Source organism: Colias eurytheme, chromosome 9 (genome assembly GCF_061535395.1).
Source record: "Colias eurytheme isolate Ceu_HAF_F1 chromosome 9, ilColEury1 Martin Lab GWU primary, whole genome shotgun sequence".
In the NCBI taxonomy this organism is placed as follows: Eukaryota; Metazoa; Arthropoda; class Insecta; order Lepidoptera; family Pieridae; genus Colias; species Colias eurytheme.
In genome coordinates this window covers 10,897,322-10,923,915 of record NC_142988.1, presented here as the reverse complement: position 1 = coordinate 10,923,915, position 26,594 = coordinate 10,897,322, and the positions used below count along the sequence as shown (strand labels likewise).

Below are 26,594 nucleotides of genomic sequence, written 5' to 3'. Positions count from 1 at the left end.
GGTCGAATATTACAGAAATATTCATACAATATATTAACTAATATTATTCACAAAGGTAATTACAAAATCAGTAGAAATAACGAGACTTCGGAATTATTCCATGAGAAAATCACCCAGGATGTTGGTCTGCGCAATCATTGTAACTATTGAAGTAAAATATCCTGTATTTTAAATGATAATGATCTGTAGAGACAAGACAAGATTCAATACTGACGGTTTAAATATTGTAAATTAGTTCAAACACGCCATTGATGTAATTTATATAGTAATTATACTATATTACTGTACATGATCAAATAAAAATTAACTCTAACTTTGGGTCTTGAAGCATCTTTTATAAACTGTTAAATAGCATAAAAATTGGGATTCATATATTATCGCGTCTAGAGTTACGTTTTATCTACGAAAGTCGTCGTCTTCGAAAATTATATTTACAAAATGTAATTATAATTGCAATATGTTATAAAGTGTCTTTAAAAATAATAGGCTGAACTCTGAACTTGCATAGACCACTTATAAGGACCACGCGAGCAAATCCGGGGGCCGAAGCTAGTCTTCAAAGAAATGTTCTGTAAAGTGCTGTACAGAATGCTATTTTTATCACTGGGCCTATAAAACTTATACACACTTACCCAGTGCTCTTAATTAGCTATATCGTCATAAACACATTAAGAATGGTCGCGAAACAGCAGACCAAACAAAATTTCGGCCCATGCACTAACCAATAACAATGATTCGAATATAATTTGACCCTTTTATAGGCCGGCCTTGAAACCAATATGGTATTCAAATGATTGTCGCGAAATAATTAACATGCTTCTTTTAATTCAGATGGCTTTATTAGATCTGTTTTGGTTTGATAATAGTTTGCATATGCTATGAATAATAATAGCGACGTACGTAGTAATATAATTAAAGAATGGTTACCTAGTTTATAACTGTAAATGTTTTTTTTTTAATATATTATCAACAACATAGTTAAAAGAGAGTACTCTAGTTTGTTTTTATTAGTTTCGTCTACTCATGCATTATTTAAAATTATTTTATTCGTAATGTCAACATTTACTTAATGTCTTTGCATCCATGCTAAAAAAATAAGAACCATATATTTACTCTATGGTACCTTATATTACACCTCGGAGCAATTAACAAGCCTGGAGAAGTAACAATTAATTGAACGTTTCTTATATAGTGGCTCTCTTTTATTCAATACTCTAATTAATGCGATAGAAAGAGACAACACACTGTTATCGGCTTGGCATTCAAATCCACATGTAGCCACTTTTTGTTCTAAAAAGGTAGTGCTTGCCACTTTATCGAATACTAAAATATCGATAAATAAAAAAATCAAGTTATAAAATTGCTTGAAGATAATTTAAGATCCTTTTAATTTTGAATTATGGATAGGTAATTCCAAATTTTAAGATTCGTTTAATTTGGAATTATTCATTTACGATGCGTATTGACTGCCTTGCATTGTATGGTAGTGGTAATTTTATAAAAAAATATTATTAGGTATTTCGGTTTAGGTTGTTTTTTATGGTTTCGTAAAAAGATACGTATTTTTTCCTGTTTTCATAGATTCATTCATAGAATTATACGGAACCCTTCGTGCGCGAATCTGACTTCCACCTGTTTGATCTTTTTACAAATCAATAATCGTATCCTACTAATATTATAAAAGCAAAAATATATAAGAATGGACATTTGATATTCTTTCACGAAAAAACTACTGAATGAGTTTTTATGGAACTTTACAATAATTATACATATTATAGATTAAACATCAGAATAACATATAGGCTACAATTTACCGCGGGAAAATAACTCATTCCCACAGGAAAAAATTGGTAAAAATTTAAAATAAATTGCTTCAAATAAAACAAATAAAATTTAAAAATTTTTTTTACAACATTTTATTTCGATACTTAATTAACAAATTACAATATTTATTATTTAAAATTTTCTTCCCGTCTGATTCGAAATGATTTGAACAAGGCCGAGAATGTTTTGAAGGCTTCCAATTTTTCCTTTGCTATAGCTTTAACCCAAACATCTTTTAATTTTTCTCAAACCAGAAACCTGCAAATAACAATAAAATCCATACTTAAATACCTTTTTTTTTCTCCTAACCTAAAGCAGTCATTATCAATGAAGTACTTCGTACCTACTCAAGTATCGATAATTGCACAACACTATGGAAGTTATATTTTGCATTTTTTCTAAAAACTAAGCTGATTATAATTTCATTTCAATGATTACGGTTAGATAAAACATAGATGATTATGAAAATAACGTAAATTTACTTATTTATAATACAATTAACAAAAAAATTGATCAAAACACTAACCTGTGAAAAGACAAATTCCAATCTTCATCCGATTTCCCAGTACTACGGCTTTTGCAGCCGTGAACAACACAAGCCATGTAATCTTTAGTAAATTATCTTTTCAGAAAATAACTTAAGAAACTAGAAAACACGTTTTTCACTTTAAAAACAATAATTAAAATCACCATGCGTTAGTGACCAGACTGGTCACTAAAACAAATTGAAATGAGCACATGTCATTTCAAACTGTCGAACTGACATATATCTATCCTCTTTTTTCGCATGACATTTTGCCATAAGCCAAAAAGGCCAAACTAGTGCTTTATTGTTCAATTAATTGTTACTTCTCCAGGCTTGTTAATTGCTCCGAGTATTACACAATTCCAAATTCAAAATTGATCTTAGAAACGTGAAAGAAGAATTAAACCGGGCGTACATCGTGGTCATTATACAGGCATCCGGCATATCCCGATCATATATCATTGAGATGGCACCAATTTCCAAAACCTAATGACTATAGGAGGCATTCCCCTAAGGGCGCACGCGCTATGGAGCCTCCGGCGCGTATGCCTCCTCAAACAAACCCACAAACAATCAAATTATAACCTTATTCTATCCTTTTAAGGTCTAATTTTGTAAAACCGTGTTGGGCAACAGGTGTTCGCTTTGAAAGCAGGGTCTACGACCATGACGGTTGGAAATAACGTTTCATCCCGATGTCTTGACATCTTGATTCTTTTACTGATGTATCTTATCAAACTTTAATTTAATTATTAGGGTATCGTTTCTATTACTGTGAGATTCTATCGGATTGAGTTTTAAAGTGTCCATCATAAAATATGTAGAATGATTATAATTTTATTTTTAACTTATTTTAATACTACCAAGATGTTTTTCTGTCTGAGATTATATCTACTTAATTACCCTTTATTATAATATAAATTACGCAATTATTAGCATATTTATAACGCAAGTGCAAAATACTTTTTTGGGGCATGGAAATTTATTAACTGATAAACGTATTTGCCAAATGTTACTCAACCACGCTAAAGATAATAATTGTAAGACCCGGAAATGAATAAATAAAGAGTAAAAACACCTGCATTTACCCTCAGTTGAACAGCTTGCAAAAATACACCCTTTCCTTATTTAATTAAGGGGAATTTATTATAGGTGATAATGATTTCCTATATAAAAATAATACTTGAACGGCTAAAATGTTTTAAGCTCTAGTGAAATAAACTTTTTAAGGTTATTCTTTACTGAACTGTTGATAGCATGTTATTCACCTAATACAATATAATGTTGAAAAATGATAATCACAGATCCCTGAGCTAGATTCCTCCCGTGATTAGGGAAGATAATAATCTGTAATAATACTAATAAAGCCACGCTTACGGCGTCGTTCTGTTATCATTATACACCGATATTAAAATTTAGACCTCGGGAAAAATTGAGAAAGCCATATTTATGAAGACATCTAAACATAGACCATTTATTCGTGCTTCGTTAGACGTTAATTTTGTGTAACTGCCTTATTATTTAACTTTTATTTATTTAAATGTTAATATAAAGTAGTAGCTATGACAACTGTGCAAAACATTCGAAATAGAGAGAATAAAATTAAAATTCTTCCTTCCATCAATATTAGCGTAAAATATTGAAACAGCAGTACAAAGCAAACAAGGGACGAGCCGAAATTGACAACAAAATATTGACACGTAGGTATCCAATTGTTATTATTAAAATAAAAGGTATTAAATTATGTAAGAGGCGACATTGGCTCGACCTCAGCCAAAATCGACCCGAATACGTGCTTAATATTGTTACAAATTACTTCCTCTGGTGGTGCTGACGAAAACAAAAGACTAGCACTCACAAAGAGCGAGCCTTGAGATCTGAAATATTACACTTCACACAAATTATGTAAGTGGCTTCAATCTACAATAACACAAAACATTTGAACGTATCGAATCCGCGCCCGTGTTTGCTTTACCGTCGAACTAGAGAATATAGTTCATTCTTCACTCATTGAATGTTCTTAGAAAATATATAAAGGTGTTATTGATACGTATTTTTGAAACATTTGCTCATTTACATTATTGGAAACTAGCTCTCAGACCGCGGCTTCGTCCGCTTTGTGTAAAACTTAACTAAGTCGTCGTGAACCTCTAACTCTATTAAAGATTAATACACTGCTCAAAACAAAATAGGGCCCACCCTGATATTTTGCTGTGTTGTAAAAACTCTTCGCTTTTTTCTTATTATATGAAAGGGTATAAACGAACAAAGTGTTTAACGTAAACTTAAGCAAAAATAAGCGATTTTATGAAAATTATACAAAATTAACAGTATTAAAATTGCACAAATAAGACACTTGACAAAAGTTTCAATAAAGCATTTATTAACAAAAAAAAATCTGGTTTATATTGTAATTAGTAGCGTGTGGGACCCCCTCTGCTCCGTATGTACTCTCTGAGCCTATCTGGGACACTTTGAATCAAATGGGTTACATTTTCGTCAGGTATTTGCTCCCAAAAGACTTTAAGAGCATTTATGAGATCTTGTTAACGTGATTTTGAAACATTTAACTTTTTCTGTTTACCCACTTGAGAATAACATTAAAAAGAATAGTTAAAACAGCAATAAAGTTTCGTTAACATGTCAACAACGTAAGGGAAATAACTACCCTATAAATTACGTGTAGGCAAAACTTTGAGGTAAGTGTAAGTGTAAGTTAAAACTAACTTGGCTATCTAATTTTTATCACGTATTTTTACCAAAAATATTTTAGTAGGTACTTACTACTTACGCATTATGTTTACCGACGTCATAATAATATAGTAATAGTCATCATAATAATAATATAAGCTTGATAATGATGACGTATGTAAACATAATATAAAACGCATAATTAGTATGTATTATCGAAATAAACAGAGCAAGGTAATACAAATATCTCAGAATTACAGTAATTAGCCATATTATATTATGTATAGTTCCTTCTTACGTAACTCATTTGAAACTGAACAGAAGGTCTAATTTGGATAATCGCTGCTAATTATGCATTTTAATCTTCTCAGAGTATTTTTGAGATGTTTCTGAGTCTTTTTTGTTATTTTAAAACGAATAATACTTAAAATTTAGTTAAATAATTAGAGGATTTTATATTCCAAATTTAATGAATTTATCAGATTAAACGTGGCTAATATTTTACAAAAGTAAAATTTTGTACGAATGTTAAATTTTTTGGACATGAATTAAATTTATAAAAGTAAATTCATACTCGACAGTACAAGCATTTAAACAATTTAAAACGTAAAAGAAACCAGTTGATATCTGTAAGTCTTCTTTAATTAAATGTTTCATTGTAGTTTTAAATCTACAATTAAGCAGTTTGCATATAAAGTGGGGGTCTCGCTTGAGTGGTCCCATCGCCATGGCGTCCCACATTGTATGACTTCCTGCCACGTATGTAAATTCAATGTATAAAGAACAAAATACTAAAATACGTATATTGATTGTAATCGTTATGGTAACGAGCGGTAAGAGCTCTTTGAGATTTAAAAATATCCCTCTACTTTTGGTCTTAGCTGTGGTGAACTGCTGTATTTAGTCTCGATGTATTTAGTAGAATAATATCAATCGAACTTTTGTCGTAGTTAATACAGAGAATTAATAATGGATTATAATTTATAAGACATGTTATTTTAAAATTCTCTAAATACTCTATTTACACATTTGGCGCAGTAAGTAGAGTTTATTGCATCAACTCTACATTATTGAGTATCTGTGCTTTACGAACTATAGATGTCACAAAAACTTTATAACATAGGTGACAACACATGTACAACTTTATAAATAAAAAAAACCCACGCGATGATAATAAAAATGGGCAATAAATAATACAGTTGAGCGAGTGTTGCTGAAAAACTTATACAGTGTAATTATTTGAAGCTTTTTGAGCTTTATCTCTTTACTTTTAAGTTATAAAATCGCATGTTACAACTGGGTGTTACACACTGGCGTGACGTGGTCAATTCGGGCACACTAATTCTCATTGCATTTGCATTATAATGATAATTTGTTCAAACCTTGGCTCTGACATTGTTTACCTGAACGTACAACGCCGGTTTCTTGTTTCCAAATTGTATTTCATTGATTGAATTCTAGAACAATAATTTATTTTAACGAATTTTCCATTGATTCCATATCCTGCTTCCTGTTAATTATAACCATGAGTTTATGGTTTATTGAAACTTCTTACAAATAATAATTGATTGATATAAAATTCAATTTACTTTAACAAATACAAAGATACAATATCTCAAAGCATCTAATCAAATAACGATTTTTTTGCAACAATTTCATAAAACCTTTGAAACTAAAAATAAACCGTTGATTTACGAGCGAAATGAGTAGAGTGTGGATAAAGGTTGATTAAGGTTTAAATATAAATTATCCGGTCACCCTTAATTAATTTGCGACCGGCCTCTATCATTATAACACATTAGGATGCCGGCATTGTAATCTATATTTTATATTCGTAATACGTTAAAAGAATATGATTAAATTACCTTAACCCCATTCGATACGAATTAATGAAATTATCAAGTATTTATAGCTAATGCAAAAATAGAGGGTAGATTCGAAACGGCGCGGAAAGGTCAGTGTCTAACCGTTTATAGACTTGGATGAATATTATTATTGAGTATTTATTTTTGAAATATTTAGTTAAATGACATAGAGTCAATAGTTACATCTAGAAATTGACAAGTTTTAAGCAAAGTTCTTTTGATAGATGGACGGGGTCTACGGCTTGTTACACACTAAATGAACTTTTTAGAGCAAACTTAAATGATAAATAGATACCTATTCTATGTACCGAGGGAATTGTTTCATTATATCTTAGCGAATAAAGCTAACTTTTGTATTAGAAAAGTTACTTTCATAGGTCTTATACCAATGTATCGATGACAATGATACCAAATATTTCTTTACAATATACACTTACTACAAAAGCTATAAACATGGCAAACAAATGTTATCACCAATACCTATATTTAAAGGCAAAGACAATGACCGATTGCGACACTCCTTCCTCAACAATTAAACATAGTAACGAAGTAGTTGTCTTTTATTACTTACTGATAAGCCGATAATCTTATATGTAAACGATTTTGCGTTTTACATATAAGGTACAATAGTATATTGTATGTTGCGATGATTGCTAATAACGGTATGTTCAAATAGGTGTGCTTTTACTCAAATACGAAACATATATGGTGTGAGAAATTTCATTTTACATATATGTATGTCTATTTCATATTGCTTCAACATTATTGGTCTTTTAACTGTACTTTTTATTCACTCTCTAAATAAATCTTTATTGACATAATTACACAGGTCAAAATAATGAATCCTTCGGCTCCCGAACTATTTTAATACTGTGTCTCAGGAGCCAGAGGAAATGTGGAAGAAGCTTCTAAATTGATCAATTCAGGTTTCTATAAGTTCAGTTCTAAATTCAGTCAATAAAATATATTGCATTTTATACTGTATGATGAATTTTGGGATCCTTAATTTTATAAAATTAAAATTCAAAAGAGAAAATGTCGTAAAGTAGCATGGATTAATATATTACAATTGCATACATTTTAATTTAGGAGACCCAGTTTGTATTTTTCATACAAAGTGACATGAGAAGATGCATTATTATATTGTTTTCAAAATGCATCTTCCACTCGATTAGATGCCACAATACAACATTGTGACGTCACACAGATCGTCGATCGCGAGCAGTTTTCCTTGGACACACAACTCGGGGTCCACATCACAGGACATCATTCCGGTCCGCTCTCATTACACATTTTAATTGTGGGATAATTACTTTTACTGTCGCGTCGCAAGAATGTTTTACTTTTTTGAGTTATGCTTGGATTCTCCGAATTGAAGTCCAAAGATCAAAATATTACTGCTAATGTAACGTTAATTTTTAGCCCAACTAAAAAATTTATACCGTTTTTAAACATTTACAAAACAATTTGCAGTTTAGATATGAATTTAGGTTTTACTTAAATGAGTATGTATAGAAATAAACATCATAATAGTATTACTTCCTCGAATAAGTAAGACCACAAAATAAAGACAACAAACGGTATGTTTAAAGATTTTAACTACGCCTGTCAACACTAATAGATGTTTCTTCTAAATAGAATTAAACCATACAAAACTATTTAAAAACTTGAAAATGTTTACAAAAATAATGCTTCTTAAATTGGTTACATTTAGTCTAGACACTTATGTCTACTAATTGTACTTATTTTTGAAGAACCTCTTGTAAGGCAAATCATCATAAGCGTAAACAATGGTACCTCTTTAAATTATCTGAAAAGGAATAAATAATAATTCTTAGATATTTTTATCTTCGGAATGACAAACTGTTTCCTTTTGTACAAAATAATCACTATAATAATAGTCAACATAATTGAAAACAGCCAAAAGGTTTAGGAACTAGGCAAGCAAATTTCTACTTCAAAGTCTAGCCTGAAAAGCTCTATAGTAATACCATTGGATAAAAGATCGATTATATCCAGAGTAATGATTAAAAACGACAATTCTCCACACATAGTTTAATCCGTAACACGATGTTTGTCTTAAAACCGATTACCGGAACAAACTGACAAATAAAATGAAACCCGATTAAACCTTTATCCCATAGAGAATAGAGCATAAATTGATTTAAATCTGTGCTTAATAACACTAGTTCTAATATACTACATGCACGCAACGTACGCTGGGAATTCTATGGATATCTTTTATATAAATTATAGATTCAAGCATTATAAATTTATTACCTACAACACTTTCAATTACTTCGGACAGTTTACCTAAACTTTACCTAAACTCTAGCAAATTATTTGCGATCGATATTCATTGCAATTTTTATTATATCTTAGAGCTTAGATCTTAGAGAGATATCAAAGCACATAGTTCCCAACCATCAAACTTATATTACAATTATTATCTACAGTTAAACCCTTAATACATATTGTAATCTTAAACACTCTTACTAGTTAGTTAGAAATATACCCACTAATCCCCAGTTAACCAGTGTCCTAAATCTCAAAATAAACCACCATTTATCGTCCCCACTGCGTTCCCATATAAAACGATTACAAGAACCATTACTATTTACGAGTTTAACACCGAAACAAATGACTATAGAGCACGAATAGACTCGATAGTTTTACGATTCTTTCAATTCATCAATCAATTAATCGATTGTAAATCACAACTTAGTTAGCTGTTTAGGATGAGCAAGGAATTTTCAACGAATTAAATGCGTCCCTAGAGAGCATCTTTCAATGTCTGTCTTCGTTTATTTGTGTTTAAATCAATATACTGCAGAAGACTGGAATCTCCTTCATTAATAGGTTTGAGTAAATATTAAAAAAAAAAAAAAAAATATATGCATTATGTCACCAGAAGTCTGACATTATCAGCAACTGTCTTGAAAGTATTTAGAATTTTGGCGACTTCCGTTAAATGTTGATAAGAAACCAGCTTATTCGTTGGAACAAATCTTCTATACATTGTTTCAGTTATCAAACAGGTATTTCTTATCATCATTACTAATATATTTAAAAGAGGATGATTAAAATGTATTACTAATATCTACTCTTTAGTTAATATTATAATAAAAAAATGGTTATTTACTTTTTACTTGCCATGAATAAAAAAGCTCTCAAAATAAAGAAAAATATCACCACAATAATAATATTTGGAGCCAACCGAAGCTTTTATAAGGGTTTCGTTAAAATACACTTGTTTCCAATTTCAAGTTACCTGCGCTACCTTTCTTTGCTTTCTAAAATGAGCTAGGACATTAAAGTTGATGGACAAAATACCGAAAGGGTAAATTAAAAAACTGTTATCCTAATCTCCTGTGGCCTGTGCCGTCGGCTATTTTAAAATAAATCTTTGAATATGTTTCCGACTTATCTATTCAAATATACCGCGCTCGTAATAAGATATTTTCTATTTGCTTTATTCCGAATGATTAAAATATCGGATGATTGCTTGTTTATAAATATAAACAATATAATAATGTGTACTTTAACTGTTAGTTCCTTGATTGAAAGTTTTAAGTACTGAGTTAACATATTCTTGTATGTTCTGCGTATGAAATAAGTTTTCCATCAAACTTTTCCATTTCATTCCATTCGTACTAATTATAATACTTTCATATGTATATATCTAATCATTACATTACTTGACGTGACCAAAGTAACTAAATTATATACTCCGAACAAATTGCGGTTGAAACCCATCATTTGCGGATGCTGATTGAAAAACCCAAATCATCCCATGGCAGAATACAGTTATTGAAATGGTAAAAAAATCTAAAGGTCACTTTGTCCAGAGATAAAATTTAATGGTAACAGAAGCCACCTTAGATTACTATAGAAAATATAAAACAAGATGATAATAAACCCGACTATAATCATAATTTTTCTTTCGCCAGTTACCAGATTTTGACGATACAAAAATTACAAATCCTTTGCATTCCGTGCAGTTAATCGACATTATACTAACCACATAAAATAACCACGGAGGCGATAAAGTAGCGGATGCGAATAACAACATAATAAGGGCTGGTGTAACCTCTCGTCATTACATCGTAATTAAACAGCTAATCAGCACGCTATCTAACGAGGACAATAGACGATTAGTTGCTAAACCGTGAGATAACATGCTCGTATAACCGTACCATTGTTTACATGTAAATAAACATTCGACCACGACCTAATCAATTCAAATACGTCCAATTTCTCTCATTTTCCCAAACTCCAAGTCTACATCAAATGTCTTTTCATAGCATTCTGACCTCATTCGACGATGAAATATGAGGAGAAAGCGAAGTACATTTAAATTGTTGGTAACGTAATTAGAATATAACGTGAGACTAAAAAACAATGGTCCAATGACCAAAATTAACGAGACACGTTATATAATATTTGCATGCGAGTAATTGAGTGTAGTGTGAGAACAGTAGATAAAGCTCATCGTAGGATTACGCGAAAGTCCCTCTAACGTGCGAATAGATGCTCTTGCGCAAGTAGACGCACAGCTCTAACAGGCCTTTATTTCCGCTTGATAAATTGCCCAGATTGTAGGAATATGTTACACGTATGAATGTAAATGTTTCTACTGTACATTTTAGCGGATGAATTATTTAAATTAGATCTTTTGAACTATCTCTACACACATCAGATTGTATCAGCCGTTTTGAATTTCGTGTCGGTACGGTTTGTTTTCATTTACAATATTTTGAATGGAATTATTTATAAAAATATGTGTTTTATTCATACGTTTTACAGAATTTTTTACTTTGTATTTAATTTATTTTCTTAATAAAAATGATACCGAATTTTTTATTGGGATTTTTTGCAGTATACAGAAGGTTACTTACAGACTGAAAACGACGCCGAAGGTCTTAGATATGACCCCCATGGTCTTCTTCCAACCCTTGACGAACTGGCGACGGCGCACCCCTCGGGGTGACACCGCGCGGTCCAACTCCTCGTAGGAGTTAATTTTGCCGGTTTCCACTATCTAACAAAACACTGCACAAGCGGCAACACAAACGTCATAATCCTTCATAGAACTCCAGGTCCCGACTACCTGCTTCTTTATAATGCATTCTATTGTCCCGACCGAGTGTAAAACGTGTTTCGAGTAGTGGTGGGAGACGTGCGCTCGGCTGCGTGGTTCAAGCGATACTGAGCGTAGATACTACGCTACGCGGCTACGGGGGTGCATCGTAAGCTCTATCTCATATCTGATTCATTGCCCGATAATTGGTTTGAACTGTGACTAATATGAAGGCTGTACACTAGATCAATCTGTGATTGCTTAGGTTATTAAATTGATTATCAATCTTATTTTATGGTAAGTAGAGTTCACCGAGTTATTTAATATGTAGTCACGTGTTAAAATTACAGTGGTATTTTTCGAGAGTTCTTTGACATTATAGACCATAATTTTCCTATGAAAATTGCCATCAGCGTCCTGCATACGAAGATTGATCTATTTTCGTGTCACAAGTCCCATAGGACACTCAAAATACAACTCTACTAAAACAGAAACGTATGCGTCGAAGAGAATGCTGCAATTTTAAGTATTGTCGGAAGGAGCCCATGGGCATTCAGTTTCACACGCAACGCTGTCACGCAACCAAAGCATTGTCTCCAGCTTGCGTGCCCTTATGTTAATTTCGATTAAGTCAACGCACCTTAACTATTCCTTTGAATTATGTAGGTACTAGAATTTTATAAGCTCTAGCTCTTAGAAGTTTGTAACAGATGTTATTACTGGTCCGATAGTGATTTAATTTACTGGAAAGCTTAAATTTTTTATTTGCGTGCATTTACTTTTGGGTCACATTTCATCTGATAGGTAAACTAGATTTTTTAATGACTAGGTATGTATAATTGTTTGTTAATGAGTTACTTTATGATCTCCAGGGGTATTTTGCAGAAGGGGTAAATTACCTAAATGTAAACAACAAGCTTCATATGCTTGCTATTCTAAATCAATTCAGCTCATAGGAGAAAAATTTAAAAAACATAGATTTTATCAATTTTCCTCATTTGATATCCAAGCAACAATCAATATTGTGGATTATATATTTTATTAACCATAAGTAAGCAAAAAAGCTTCCACTTCGTCATCCCAGACCATAAGGTATAATTTGCCAAAATGAGCATATATGTATTACAAACCACGGCAAAATCCATGGAAAGTTTTACCAACATAAGGCTTTAGCGCAATGGAAATAATTATCATTCACCAGAAAAATTCCCGTTGTGGAAAACTTTTGTACTAGGATTCCATAAAACCTTTTACACGTCACATAATATTTGTCATTTAAGGAGTTCTGACGCGTCATTAGGGCATATACAGATGTAAGGGCCTTGTGACGTAGATGTCTGTGAGATCATTGTGACTCACACCTTAGATTGCATGTAATTTATATAATTGTGAAGTGTAACACTTTATCCTACACAGGGCGATGACATAGTCTTGATGATATAATAATAGTTAATACTCTCAACATTCGAGGCAGGTGAATATTTAGGCTTCGAAATTTGTTCACTACACTCAAACGGTTCTGTTTGAGTATTTTTGAAACTTTTCGATAAATTAACGAAGATATGTACCTACACGAATAAATTAATTCAGCATAGAACTGGTGCTTTTATTCTTCATTGAAAGAGTAATATTAGTCTTTTTTTTTCAGTATATAATAAATACAAGGGCACAGCGGAACCTCTTAGGCCACTCATTAAAACACTGTCAGTCACGTCATATTAAATCACCCGTCTCCGACTGATTAAAAATGTGCAAAGAAAAGTTAGACGCAAAAGCATAGAGACATAGAAACATAGTTAGGACTCCTACTTAGTCATATCTTATATGCGTTTAAACATTAAAATAAAACATGATGTCAATAAAATATTCAATGGCGGTACGCAATCATATTATACACCTCATAATTGGTATAATTATATCTGCGTGTCAATAATAATAGGAATAATAAAGTTTTAACAAACACGAAGTGATAAATCTGAGTGACATATCACACTAGCGGATTGCGAGCGGTTTCAAAGCGGAGCGGGTGCGCAACGAATACGTTGCGGTTGCGCAGCGAATTCGTTGCGGACGCGTGGCAGATGCGCAACGTTTACGTCGCAGTCATGTACACTCATTAACAAAATGGAATCCGTGCTGGTTGTTACTTATAACTTGTGATAGTATAATAATTATGAGATCATTATTTTTTACGAGTTTCATAACATGTTAATGTTTAGGGTATTGTTTTATCTATTAAATCTTGGTCGAAATGCAATCAGATAACTTAATTGCTCATTAAGAAAGTTCATTAGTGAAATAAATGTTAAAGCTCCTTAACTAAAACAGGGCTATCTTATTATTAGATAAATAGCAGTGAATAGAAAATTTTATCAAGCAACCAGCAACTCACTATCACTTTGCTCATAATTAGGTTCACAAAATCTCTTTATAACATACGTTGCTATGGGAGAGATTATACTGGTCAGTCGTTACATACTTTTGGAATGTATGGTACATTCTAAAAGTCCTAGTAATTCAATTTTATAGCACCTTTTTTTAACAACTCCAGTTGTTATTACATCTTTAGTTAACTGTTAAGTAAGTGCATTTCCACAGTACGGTTAAAAAATTGAGTGCTACAGAAACGATGGAAATATTGAATGGAAGTTAGGCAAGGCGGAAGGGCTGGCTTTTGTGCGAGAGTATACAAAATGACGCGTCCGCAACGAATTCGCTGCGCAACCGCGGCGTGTTCGTTGCGCGCCCGCAACGTATTCGTTGCGCACCCGCTCCGCTTTGAAACCGCTCGCAATCCGCTAGTGTGATATGGCACTTAATATTGTTAGATGAAGGATTAGTTAATGGGGGTGTGGTAGCAATATTCATTTATTCGTGGAATATAAATGAAGATTTAAAAGTCAATTTAAATATTAAATGTGCATTCATACGATAAGGTATAATTTTACAAGAGTCTCTCTACTGTATTTTAAAGTTATTGTTACATATATATTGCATTGCCATTTTGAAAAGTAAGCACTAACTATGCACTCTTTGCTTTTTAGACAAATTTTTTATAAGTTGCTATTCTGTCTGTTCAACTTAAAGATTGTTAAAGCAAACTTATATCGCAACCTATAAAATTTTGAAAAGGCCTTATTTCTTTTTTTAGACGTCTCAACAGAAACAAAAGACCACATCTCACACCTACCGTATTTTTCCATAATCATAAATTTTTAATTTGTATTGTCACATCACTATTCCCATCACGACAGTGTATCGACTATTTGTTATTTATCGGATATACTTCATTGTGAGTCAAACGACGTACGCTGCGTGCGCGCACGTGGCCAGCGATCCCATCTTGCTGGGATCTGGGACCCACATGACCTGATTCTTTACAAATGAAACACGTTGCGAAATAGGGATCGATGTAATGTACTGTAATGTACCCTAGCTTAAATGAATTTTTGAAGCGATTTACGCAGAACTAAGTTTGCGATGTAGAGATATTAGTGATAGACTATCTCGTGCGTTGAAGAGCCCAAAGACTCAAAGCTTTAGGAAACTACTATGACAATAAAGCAATCCTATTGAAATTCTTATTTTGAATTTAATTAAGCTACACATCATAAACATAAAGAAGATTCAATTTATTTGTGGTGTTAAAACAATAACATAAAAATCTCTACATTTTCATTGAGTCTAAAATTAAACAGAGCTTATACTGAGTAAGCCTTTTTTAAATACTCTAGCAAAATACAGCATTCATCAAAACATTTTATCCAGGATGAATGACTATTGTAAGCGAAATTATTCGAGATGACAATGTACAAAAGGTATCAATAAAATACATAATTCTGCAGGACAAAATTTAAATGTAATCACTATATAGTGCACAGAGACGCATCCTCATTAGGCCTAGTTCACACTTGATACATTTAATGGTTGCAACTCAAACAGGAAGCGCTTAATAAAGCTCAAGTATTGCCAACAATTAGTTGGATAGGGCGAAATTAAGTGGATTTTCAAATAAATAAATGTAAATTGTAATATGCAGATTCAATCATTTATTTTTGTTTGAATAAATTTCTTTTTTGAAGCACGTTTTCGTTAGAGCTTTAGGTTTGATCATGAAAGTTTAGATTAAATATCGAATATCAAAGAATACTTAGAAATTAAACACAATAAGGGCTTACTTACCTTTTCATTTCAAACAGAAAAATTCAAATATCAAACATTTTTTAAATTCAAATGGTATTTTACTACATTTTGTTTAAAAAACATAGTATCTACAAAGTTTTATTTTTATTACTTGTGTAGTTTTCTGGTTCAATATTAATATCTCTTACTTTCACTACTCACAAAGGGACAGTTTAATAGACTCGTGATTTATTACTTAATTTGGCCAAAAGGAAAGGGTACATATTGTCTAACTTTACTTTGTTGTAATAAGGTTTTTAGCACGCGTTCCTAGTGTAGAGCATAGCTACAATTTAGTAAAGTATGTATATCAATGTCTTATTAAAAACTGGAATATTACCTATATAGTAAGAATATAATAAAAATTTGTTCTATATTGTTTCCTAAAAATTATAGAAAACTAGATGCCGTTTATATCAATAGTCCCTTCATCAAATTGTCTAAAAATCTCCGTCAATATTTTGACGTTTGACGTCATACAAATTGAAATTTAAATCATCACAACTCATCCCACATTCCAGATAATATTTAAATTATAACAAATCTCGATAACTGTATAAAAACACAATAGGATGGCAGCCTTCGATCAGCGGGTGCGCAAGCGCAGCCGTGCCTACCTGCCTTAATTCGAACCGCTTACCGTTAGCTCAGAAAAAATGTATACGAGTCGGTAAATGTGTATCGACCTTTATTTTTTATGGAGTGAAAAGTAGACGCGAAAGATGGTAGGAGAAAGGTGAGGTGATTTTTGGATTTAGATTAGTTTTAACCCTTATTATAGGCCAGACAAACCTGTACTATTATCATTTTATAAATCCGAAGAATTGAGGAGAATTGAGGAAGAGTTCATGGAAATTTTGTTGCTCAATTTCGCAAAAGCAGCTCTGGATAAAATTTTACACACATATAGACTATAGTGCAGAAATCAAAAGCATAATAACGTGTAACACTAATTGCGATTGAGCCGGTAATAATAATACATATAATAATTATTAGTATACATTTTTAATAAGATATTATGGGCAACACTGTTAATCATATGATATCAACAGTTTTCCAAGTAATATTTTCCCCACTCACACCATTATAAAAAAAAAATTCTTCGAGTGGTCGCCTTTTTTCTGCAACGGAATGTGCAGGTGTGTAAAATGCACATGTCTCGTACTTACAGTAAATGCAATGTTTTGGCAAATCCATTGAACTTGTGGGAAAGATTTATCATGAATACAACTTTTTGCCATAACGGGTTCAAATAACAAACGATTAGGGGATCAACATCGGGTTGATAGAAAAAATCTGGATCGAATTGTGCCATTTTTGATAAAAAAAATACATAATAACATGAAGGTTAGTAACATCTTTCAATAACAAAGAAGGAGCAAAAAGTTATCTTCAGATTACAAAGATTTTATTTGACAATTTTGTATCAGTTGCCGATAGTTATTGTCATTAAAATAATTAAAAATTGAAACAACATGCTCTGCTATTACTAAATTTGTTTGATTTCTTCATTTATACTACCTCTATACTAACAATAATATAATTTTGATAAATTTCGGTTAACCATATCATTTATCGTTTAAAATATATTCGGCTTATTACCATAGGATCAAGCTTCTTCTAAAATGGACTAAATCTAAAGATCTGTCGCGTGCTGACGACCACACTCTGTATGAAAGACAGATTTGTATCTCCTCTCGATATAGCCCATCCGGTGCATTCCGTAACTAATACAATGCTATATGATTTACTGGAATCCATGTCATCAACTAGCTTCAAAGAAATAGGATTGTTCGAATGATAAATGAAGGTTCAAGTGTATGAAACGAGCTTTTATAGGAAAATGTGTTAAAATAGACTAATTGTAAACTAATAAATGTACAAAACAAGCTTTATAAACTAACCAGGAATTTAATTATCGGTTTAGAATTATAGAGGCTATTGACTTCTTATGTATACTTCAAACGATAAAATATGTCCATGCCCATGTAAAGTTTCTGTTAGTATAGTCAGGACTTTAGCAGGACACAAATCTATTCATTCTTTTTATCTCATTTCTTCTATTGTGGATGCATAATAAAATATGTAGTTTAAGGTTAGGCAATTTCTCATTAGTAAGTATTGGTGTTTATTCTTTACGATAGAACTACGATACAATGTCTTTTCCAATTGAAGATTAGCAAAGCCGCAAAAGTTAAATATAACTGTTTCACAACATAACGCAGTTTCAGCTGAAATAATGATATATTAGAACCGGAGATAATTTTGTTTGTTTGTTTTGTATAGTGAGCAGTCGTCTCGAAATAGCTGTGCAAAAATAGATATCTACGCAGTGTATCCTTGGCAGTTTAATTGATAAACTGAGTGTGTAAGAAATTAATTAGGATTTAAAAATAATTACTGGATAATAAATACACTACAATATTCATTTTTCATGATTCTAGATAAGTTTAAAAGCAGCATCAGACAGAGCTCAAATTAAAAAGAACTTCCATTAAAATACATAAAATGAAAGCTCAATTTTATGTTATTATCTCTAATAAGAACAAACATATCCATCTAATATTTCAAAGCAAATATTTTAATTAATAACAACAACACATAAAACAAAACAAAACTAATACTGTTTATCTTAACCTCCATAAAAAAGTTGTAATAAATCTTGCACAAAAGTCATATTTGTTGGCAATTATTGGAATATCCTTATTATTGCTAAAAGTAGCCGCGCCAAAACATAAAACTATTGTTTGACACGCTTCGAATGACGTTTCTGGTGCTGCCAGAGCGATTGGGAAATATTAAATACATACTAGCTTTCCACCCGCGGCTTCGCCCGCGTTTTCAAAGAAAAACCCGCATAGTTCCCGTTCCCGTGGGATTTCTGGGATAAAACCTATCCTATGTGTTATTCTGATGTATAAGCTATATTGTGGTAAAGTTTCATTCAAATCCATTCAGTAGTTTTTACGTGAAAGAGTAACAAACATCTATACTTACAATCTTTCGCCTTTATAATAGTAGTAGGATACGTAAATGCGTCTTTTTATAAATAACGATATTGCTTCGTAACATAAAAATATGTTCTGGAAGATAATTAGAATATGATCCCCAAGAGTTTAGTGTATGAAAATGTTTTGAAGGTTTTAATTATAGCTAAATAAATATTTTCAGGACAATTTTCACACCCGGCACAATCTGATCCCATACTAAGCTTTCGCTTGTATAATGGAAACCAGATGGCTGATAAACATACATAATTTTAAATAAATACTTATATAGATACTTAACACCCAGACACAGAACAAACATCTATGTACATCACACTAATATTTGCCCTGGGTCGGAATCGAACCCACGACCTCTGGCGTGGAAGGCAGGGGCACTACCAACCAAGCCAAATGAAAATTACTTCCTAACTACTCATTTTAAATAAACTGTTTCAGTTAAAGTCCAATTTCAAAACTGAGAAGAATTACTAAATCGATTACTTCATATGGTTTGCAAACGAGCCCGCATAGGGCCCTTTAATTGATTACTATTGAAGATGTTTTTTGGAGATAACCTGTACAATATAGTTCGTTTGCTACTGACGTAAATAACTGTAGATAAAAGAAAAGTAATATTTTACATGTTTAGTAAATTCAAATAGTTACGTAAATTAGAAGGCCCAATTTATGAAATGAGTTTTATCCAAGAAACTTTAATATAGGTTCAAATGAAAGTTACAGGTAAATATATTCATAATGTAATTAATGCAAAAACAGAAATAGAAACAGTTAACAGGATAAAATATTTAGACAAAAACAGCTAAGGAAAAGTGTCTCCGTATAAAACTGAAAAATTAAATAATACCAATGAATCAATTACAAATATACTTCCCTATTAATTAATTAATAAAAAAAGAAAAACAGATCTCGCAACTTCCTTGTGAAGTTAAGATTTTCATTTTCAATGACTCATGGTTGATTTTAACACCCAATCGTACATCATTTTTGAAGTGAAACTTCTTTAGGCGTCCTAAGAGTAAATTTTCAAGGTTGCATCATGGCAATACCGTCCCGTTAATTAGTAAGGCGACGATTCTGTTACTTTTGAATATTGCCCAAGAAGTTTCACTTCTGATACGTGTGTTCGGCACACACGCTCTTTTTTTGCTTTTCAAATTAAAATCACGCGAAAGATTTACAATTCTGTTAATAAACAACACGTCTCGATATGAATGAGTACAGTTTCTTTGTTATATTTCCGTCAGCCATGTCTGAAATATCTCAATTTATGTCTGGTAACACTCACGGGATTTTCATTACTTCGTGAGTGGAAATGCTTTTATCACCGTGTTTTATAGCATTGTTTTGGTGTTTATACTCTTGTAAATGGTCAGCCTCATCTTTTGTACATTTTCTTTCTAATATAAAAATTTGTAATAAACCAGTTATAGTAGGATTTGTACAATCGACAACAATTCACAAGCTATTCTAATGAGACCATTGTACATTTTTATGTATATCAACAGGAGTCTACATAGCAGTATGGAAACTACACCCTGCAGTTCCAGTAAAGCATAAAATCAGAGAATAAAATAGTATCGATTTTTGCCTTGACTCTTACAAAATACTCGACATTGTTTTAGATCCGGATACAGATCTTCTACGTTTCTAACATAAACAAGTATACCTAGGAATTATAGGTTTTATATAGCTGATAATGTTCGCTTTAGAATTCTAGTATTTTAAGCAAGCTGTAACCATCAGATAACTACCCATTAAATATGCAGCCGTCTGTATTCAATGAGTATGCCAAGGTTCCTGATGGGTAGCTGATAAAATCATATTGTAAATCCAACAATAAAATTACAATCATAATAGTTACATAAACGACATTATAATTTCAATACAGAAACATTATGTTGAGATTGTTCCACATTGTACACGGGTAGGATTCTAGGTGATATGAATTCTAATTTATCGTTCTGAGATAATATAACTAAACTAAGACTTCATTTGTATGAAATTGAACTTTCTTTAGTTAATTTGAAAAAAGCGGGATCCTTTATAAGTTGAAGAAAGAGTCGGAGTTGATTTTACCAAAAATAAAACTTTAAATTATATACGCTATCAGCTATGTGTATAGTCAAAGAAAGACAGAAAAATTTGTCTTCGCGCGGTTACCTCCCATACATATACGAAATTTATCTTGGAAAATTAACTGAATCTTAATAAAATGTCATGAAACCTTTCACAGGTGAACAATAATAATAATCATAGATAACAGAAGTTTCTGGAACTTAATAAATAATTAATTTAATGCCTTATAATTAAATAGTTACATCAACAATTTCCATCCATCCAATGTCATCTTTGGAAAGATCTCTTTAAATACTCCATAAGGATATGAAAAACTAGTAATTATTCTCAGAATAATTATACTGTATAATATAGCTGTGTATTTTTCCAAACCAATCGTGTTTGTATCTCGATAATTCCAAATCAGTAAATAAACACATGTGACAATTTATGTACAGAATTCTAATTGGCAGTTTTTTACTTTTTTCATTGAATATTTGCTGCGTATAATAATGCTAATTGTTCTATGAAACGGTTATTTTTTTACGTGTTTTAGAAAAACTACACCAGGTATAAGTACAATAGGTGATTTATACGTGATTTATATGTCTTATTAATTCTACGAATCAACTGTATTTATGATTTACAATTGCGTCTTACCTAAATAACACATGAACAATTGTCTAAATCAAAAAAATTGAGACGTAAATACTTAATTCTAAAACATCTTTAATTGTTTTAATTTAATAAATTAATAATGTATGTACTCAAGGGAATCATGGTTTTTATGTTTTATTTATCACACATTTATAATGACTACAACGATGTCTATGCTGATTTAATCAGAGATGATTCATGATATATTAACTTTTATAATATATTTAACATTTAAACTTTAAACCTATGAAGTTCATATTTTATCTAATTTAATCAGAACGCTTTGTCTGGTAGGTATTCCATACCCGATTTGGACACATTATTTCTTATATTGAAATAAAAAAAAATAACAAAAATATCGGCATTGATTCTAATTAATACTTCGACGAAAACATAACTGCGATGAAATAAAGCTCCACGTTCCTAGAAGCGCCAAGGACAGCGCTCGACGAAGCTCATAAAATATCACAATATTACCATTATTTTACACCATAGCGTCGTCAAACTGTCAACTGACTATTTAATCTGTGGAGATTTGCACGTCTTTTTAAATAGTCATAATTCTTTTGAAGTACATATAAAAACCGTAAAGAGCTTTTAAAACCGAATGCAAAACGAAGAATAATAGTGTCTGTTTAAAAATGGCGCATCGTTTAGATATAAATAATGACAGAGATTTTTGCCAATAAATAATAAACCTAATTTTTCAGAATTTATTCCAAAGAAGGACAGAATCTTGGCATTAAATATTATTTATGAAGACACCATTTTACGCGCTCGCTTTTCATTCTGCTTAGCTATGCATTACATAACTATAGCATATAAAATATATAGCATATAAATTACTTCGATCCCTCAAACAAATGTATCAATTTAACCATTAGCAAGAGGTACTCGTTATAAAAAAAATAATGTTAAAGCAATATTGCCGGATTGGCACATATAGGTCGGTCATGAGACGCCATATTTATTTATATTTCCGAGATGATGAATACCAATGACCTGAATTTTCGTTGAAAGACTGAACAGAATCGATATTCCTTGAAAATCGCTTCATAACCTGCATAATTTATGCAAGTAAAAATTTTTTAGATGAGTTTTAAAGTTTCCTTTACGATTTACGAAAGAGTAGGTAATATAAGCGTGTTAAAAATTTAGTAAATACTTTAATCTGACTGTAATTAATAGAGACAATACATTCAGTATAAAATACAATTTAATACTACCAATAAGAACCAAAAATAACAATAAGAATTGATATATCTATAATAATCTTTATTATATTAATAGGAATAATTTAAATACACATATAAACATGCAGTTGTTACAGGAAAAACAAAAATGATTGCGATAATTTATAAAATAATTACAGGAAAAACAGAAAATAAAAATTTATCCGAATGCATAATTCGTAAACAAACAGCTAATTTATAATTCAAAATGCAAAAAGCGTCAACGATAAATATACAACAACGGGACATTTTGTCATTACCCACTAGGAACTGTTTGAAGTGGCCTGAATGTAAAAGCACTAGATTAAGGGCGAGATACACATGTACTGAACTTACATTATAATATTATGTTGCTCTAGAAAACTTCCTCCATTAAATAGTGGTATTTAATCTCTGAAGGTTTTGTGTAGTAAGACTTCCGAACTAGGTATATGCATGTCAAAATCTTAAATACAAAATCGATGTTAGGATTATATTTTAAATTCCCTTAATAAGTGATTAATAAGAGATCCACTTTCAAAATCATAAATGGACATTTCAACCATTTCAATCGATAGTTCACTAAAACGATACATTCTTCTTTACAAAATAATTAACGTGGTTTATAAACGTTTTAAATACGCCAACCCTTATACAGTCTTTATAAAATAAACCAGTCGAGTTTAATATAGCTGGATTGATGTATACATTTTCCCGCGCATTGCTAACCGACCGGCTAGTCGGCTACAGATAACAAAAACCATAAAGTCCATATTTAGAAAGTGTCCGTTAAGAAGGTTAGGTGACATGTGAAGGTATAATAAAATTTATCCTAGCTCATTGTTAATTGAAGTAATTAACAATCTTTAGTTAATCATTTTTAATCCTTATAGAGTTTATGAACTCAACGTGTTTATTTATAGTCATGTATATGAGGTACTTTTACCTACATTTCTTATTATATTTCTTTACGAAGAGCACCTATGAAATTAGCTTTGCTGTAATGTTTTTAATGCTTTTAAATTGATATAAAATATTAATGTACCTACATACTACATAGATTAAATATCACATCATTAAGAAGTTGTTATTTTTAACAAAAATAGACGAGGAATCTAAAACGTCTAGAAGTCGTTATATGATAACCTTTTTATATCCCTCAGAAAATGGCATAGAAATAGAACCTGCAGAATACGCAAGGTTGAAACAGGATTGAATAACTTGGTTACTATGGGAATGGATTACAAGATCTCACATTCCCGAGATCAAAGTATAAATAAGGACAACGGACTCTCGGCTATTCTATTTCAGTCTGACGACGCTCACTTTTTTTTATAAAATATGATATGGCAAAGACAATATAAACTGTCATCACTGCTTCAACTAAGGGATCTTATGAAATCGTTGTGCAAAACAATAAATAAATCAATAATTAATAATTGTTTATTTTATAAGTCTTGCTCGCTCTCTTTAACTTTTTAAACAATTTTTAGTTATACATGTCACAAAAAAATAAAAAAAAGTAATAGATAAAAGTAAAACCTGATTTATATTCCCACTAAATTAAATTAAGTATCAATATCACAAATAAATAAATAAAATACTCAGATCATGTATTCTTTTTCAATCTGAAAATAAGCAACGCCATCTAGTCCCCATTGCAAGAAGTCTTTTTGGTTGTACATATTCGAACTTGATTTTACAATATTTCCATAGATGGCGTTGGTTCACGTTCTGTGACTAAAACATCCGTCTACCTAACTATAAACCAGTTACCGGTACATATATTATTGAAATATTACATTTTTTAGATTTCCTTTTTGTTTCATAAAGTTTTCAGCTATGCAATAAAAGCTTCTATCGCGGGCCTTGAGCGGGCGACCGAATCCAGAAATTCCGTAACGAAAAAACCTCACGCTCCCCACTCCGACGGGCACGGAGGTGTGGCTCGAAGGCATAGCATGCAATAGCCAATAGCTTTACCGTGGCAGTCCCCGAGTGCCACACGTCTTTTTATCAGTTTTTAGATCGCTCAACACTCTCGTAGAAAATATCTCCTAAGTGAGTCTGTAGTCTATGCTACACTTACCTCAGCAGACATGTCAGTTGCACATCATTCTGGAACCTCGCGAGTGCAGAAGCACCTTCCACCCTCACAGCGTTAACTTTTTCTCTGATTGAGTTGTTACAACCCCCGCATCGTTCACGTAGTATTGACATGATGTTTGGCTGACGAAGGAATGCCACCACCTGTGGACGTATTGATATTTAGAACGGAACTTACAATGCCCATGTATTCACATATTTTTTAATAAAAAATATTTATGATAACGTAACGTCATGATAACGTAAGAAAATATTACTTCTGCAATTATAATAATATGTATTAAAATGGAAGTAAAAACTATTATTAGGGCCGGCTTCACTGTTTGCTGATAATGTCTCTGATAACCAGCCACATTTTGACATAATAATTTACATACAATATCCATTTCAAAAGTTAAACAGAACAGTGAAACTGGCCATTAGGCTTGTTTTAAAATTCACTTTTTTATAGTTACCTTATCATTATACGCAACCGGAATTTCTTGAGTTTGATGCGTGTAAGTATCCGACGATGTGATTGGTGGCCGTGGAGGTGGAGTTGGCGCCTGGACAAAATAAATACGAAATATAACAGTGTAGTATTAAAGAAATGTAAAGATATGTGCTCGAAACCATATAGAGACTTGAAAAAATTGAAAATCTAAGTACCACAACAAAAAAACGTAAAAACATAACCCAAAACGACAAACCAATTACAACACATACATAAACAAAACGAGAGAAATAAAGAACGAAAACAACACAAACATATACGTGCTTGTAACATAATGCAACATAAATTCAGCACGATGCACATTGCACACATCTACAGACTACAAGAGAGAGCCACGATGCAGAACACGGACATGCGAACAAACAAAAATGGATGGTCTTATGCTATCTTTTCGTTTTTATATTGTAGGAAACAATTTAATGTTATCATTTAGAAAATTCATAAAATTTGTACTTTAAAAATTCAATTATCAAGTTATGCAGTACATTGATATATTTAAGATATTTATTTATTTTAGGTAAAATAAAAATAAGAACTTATTGAATTTTTCTAGCTTTATTTACATTCTACGTAGTATATAATATCTGTTTTTAACAAATTTCCAAAGCACAGATAACACAAGACCACAGACAACAACTGACAGCTACAAGACCACAGATAATGCGACAAGCTGGACCTGGTCGTGGTGTATGAGCCGTCGCCTGGGCGGGAGGAGGGGCGAGAAGGGGCCCGCTTGGGGAGCGCGCGGGAGCCGCGGGTCGATGAACGTCGTGCGCCGCATCACATGGTCCACGAAGAAACGCTATGGTTAGGTTTGGTTAGTATATACGAATTACAAAGTGTTAGGTTATAAGTGGTTATAATTTAGTAAAATATTTTAGTTAATTGTGTGAAAA

At 31.8% G+C, this 26,594-nt stretch overlaps 1 protein-coding gene across 3 annotated transcripts in view; it reads right to left on the bottom strand.

Moving 5' to 3' along the window:
• The window catches only part of LOC149906114 (E3 ubiquitin-protein ligase HECW1-like), an 89,560-nt gene that overhangs the window by 13,999 nt on the left and 48,967 nt on the right, over positions 1 to 26,594 (bottom strand). For 2 of the 3 annotated variants that reach the window (XM_090105989.1, XM_090105992.1), the window contains exons 7-9: positions 26,375 to 26,500; positions 25,661 to 25,750; positions 25,189 to 25,349 (exon numbers count right to left, since the gene is read on the bottom strand). In XM_090105989.1, coding sequence (XP_089962115.1) covers positions 25,189 to 25,349; positions 25,661 to 25,750; positions 26,375 to 26,500 — 377 coding nt within the window. The remainder of the gene's footprint in view (positions 1 to 25,188; positions 25,350 to 25,660; positions 25,751 to 26,374; positions 26,501 to 26,594) is intronic. The other variant, XM_090105991.1, reaches the window with a different exon arrangement.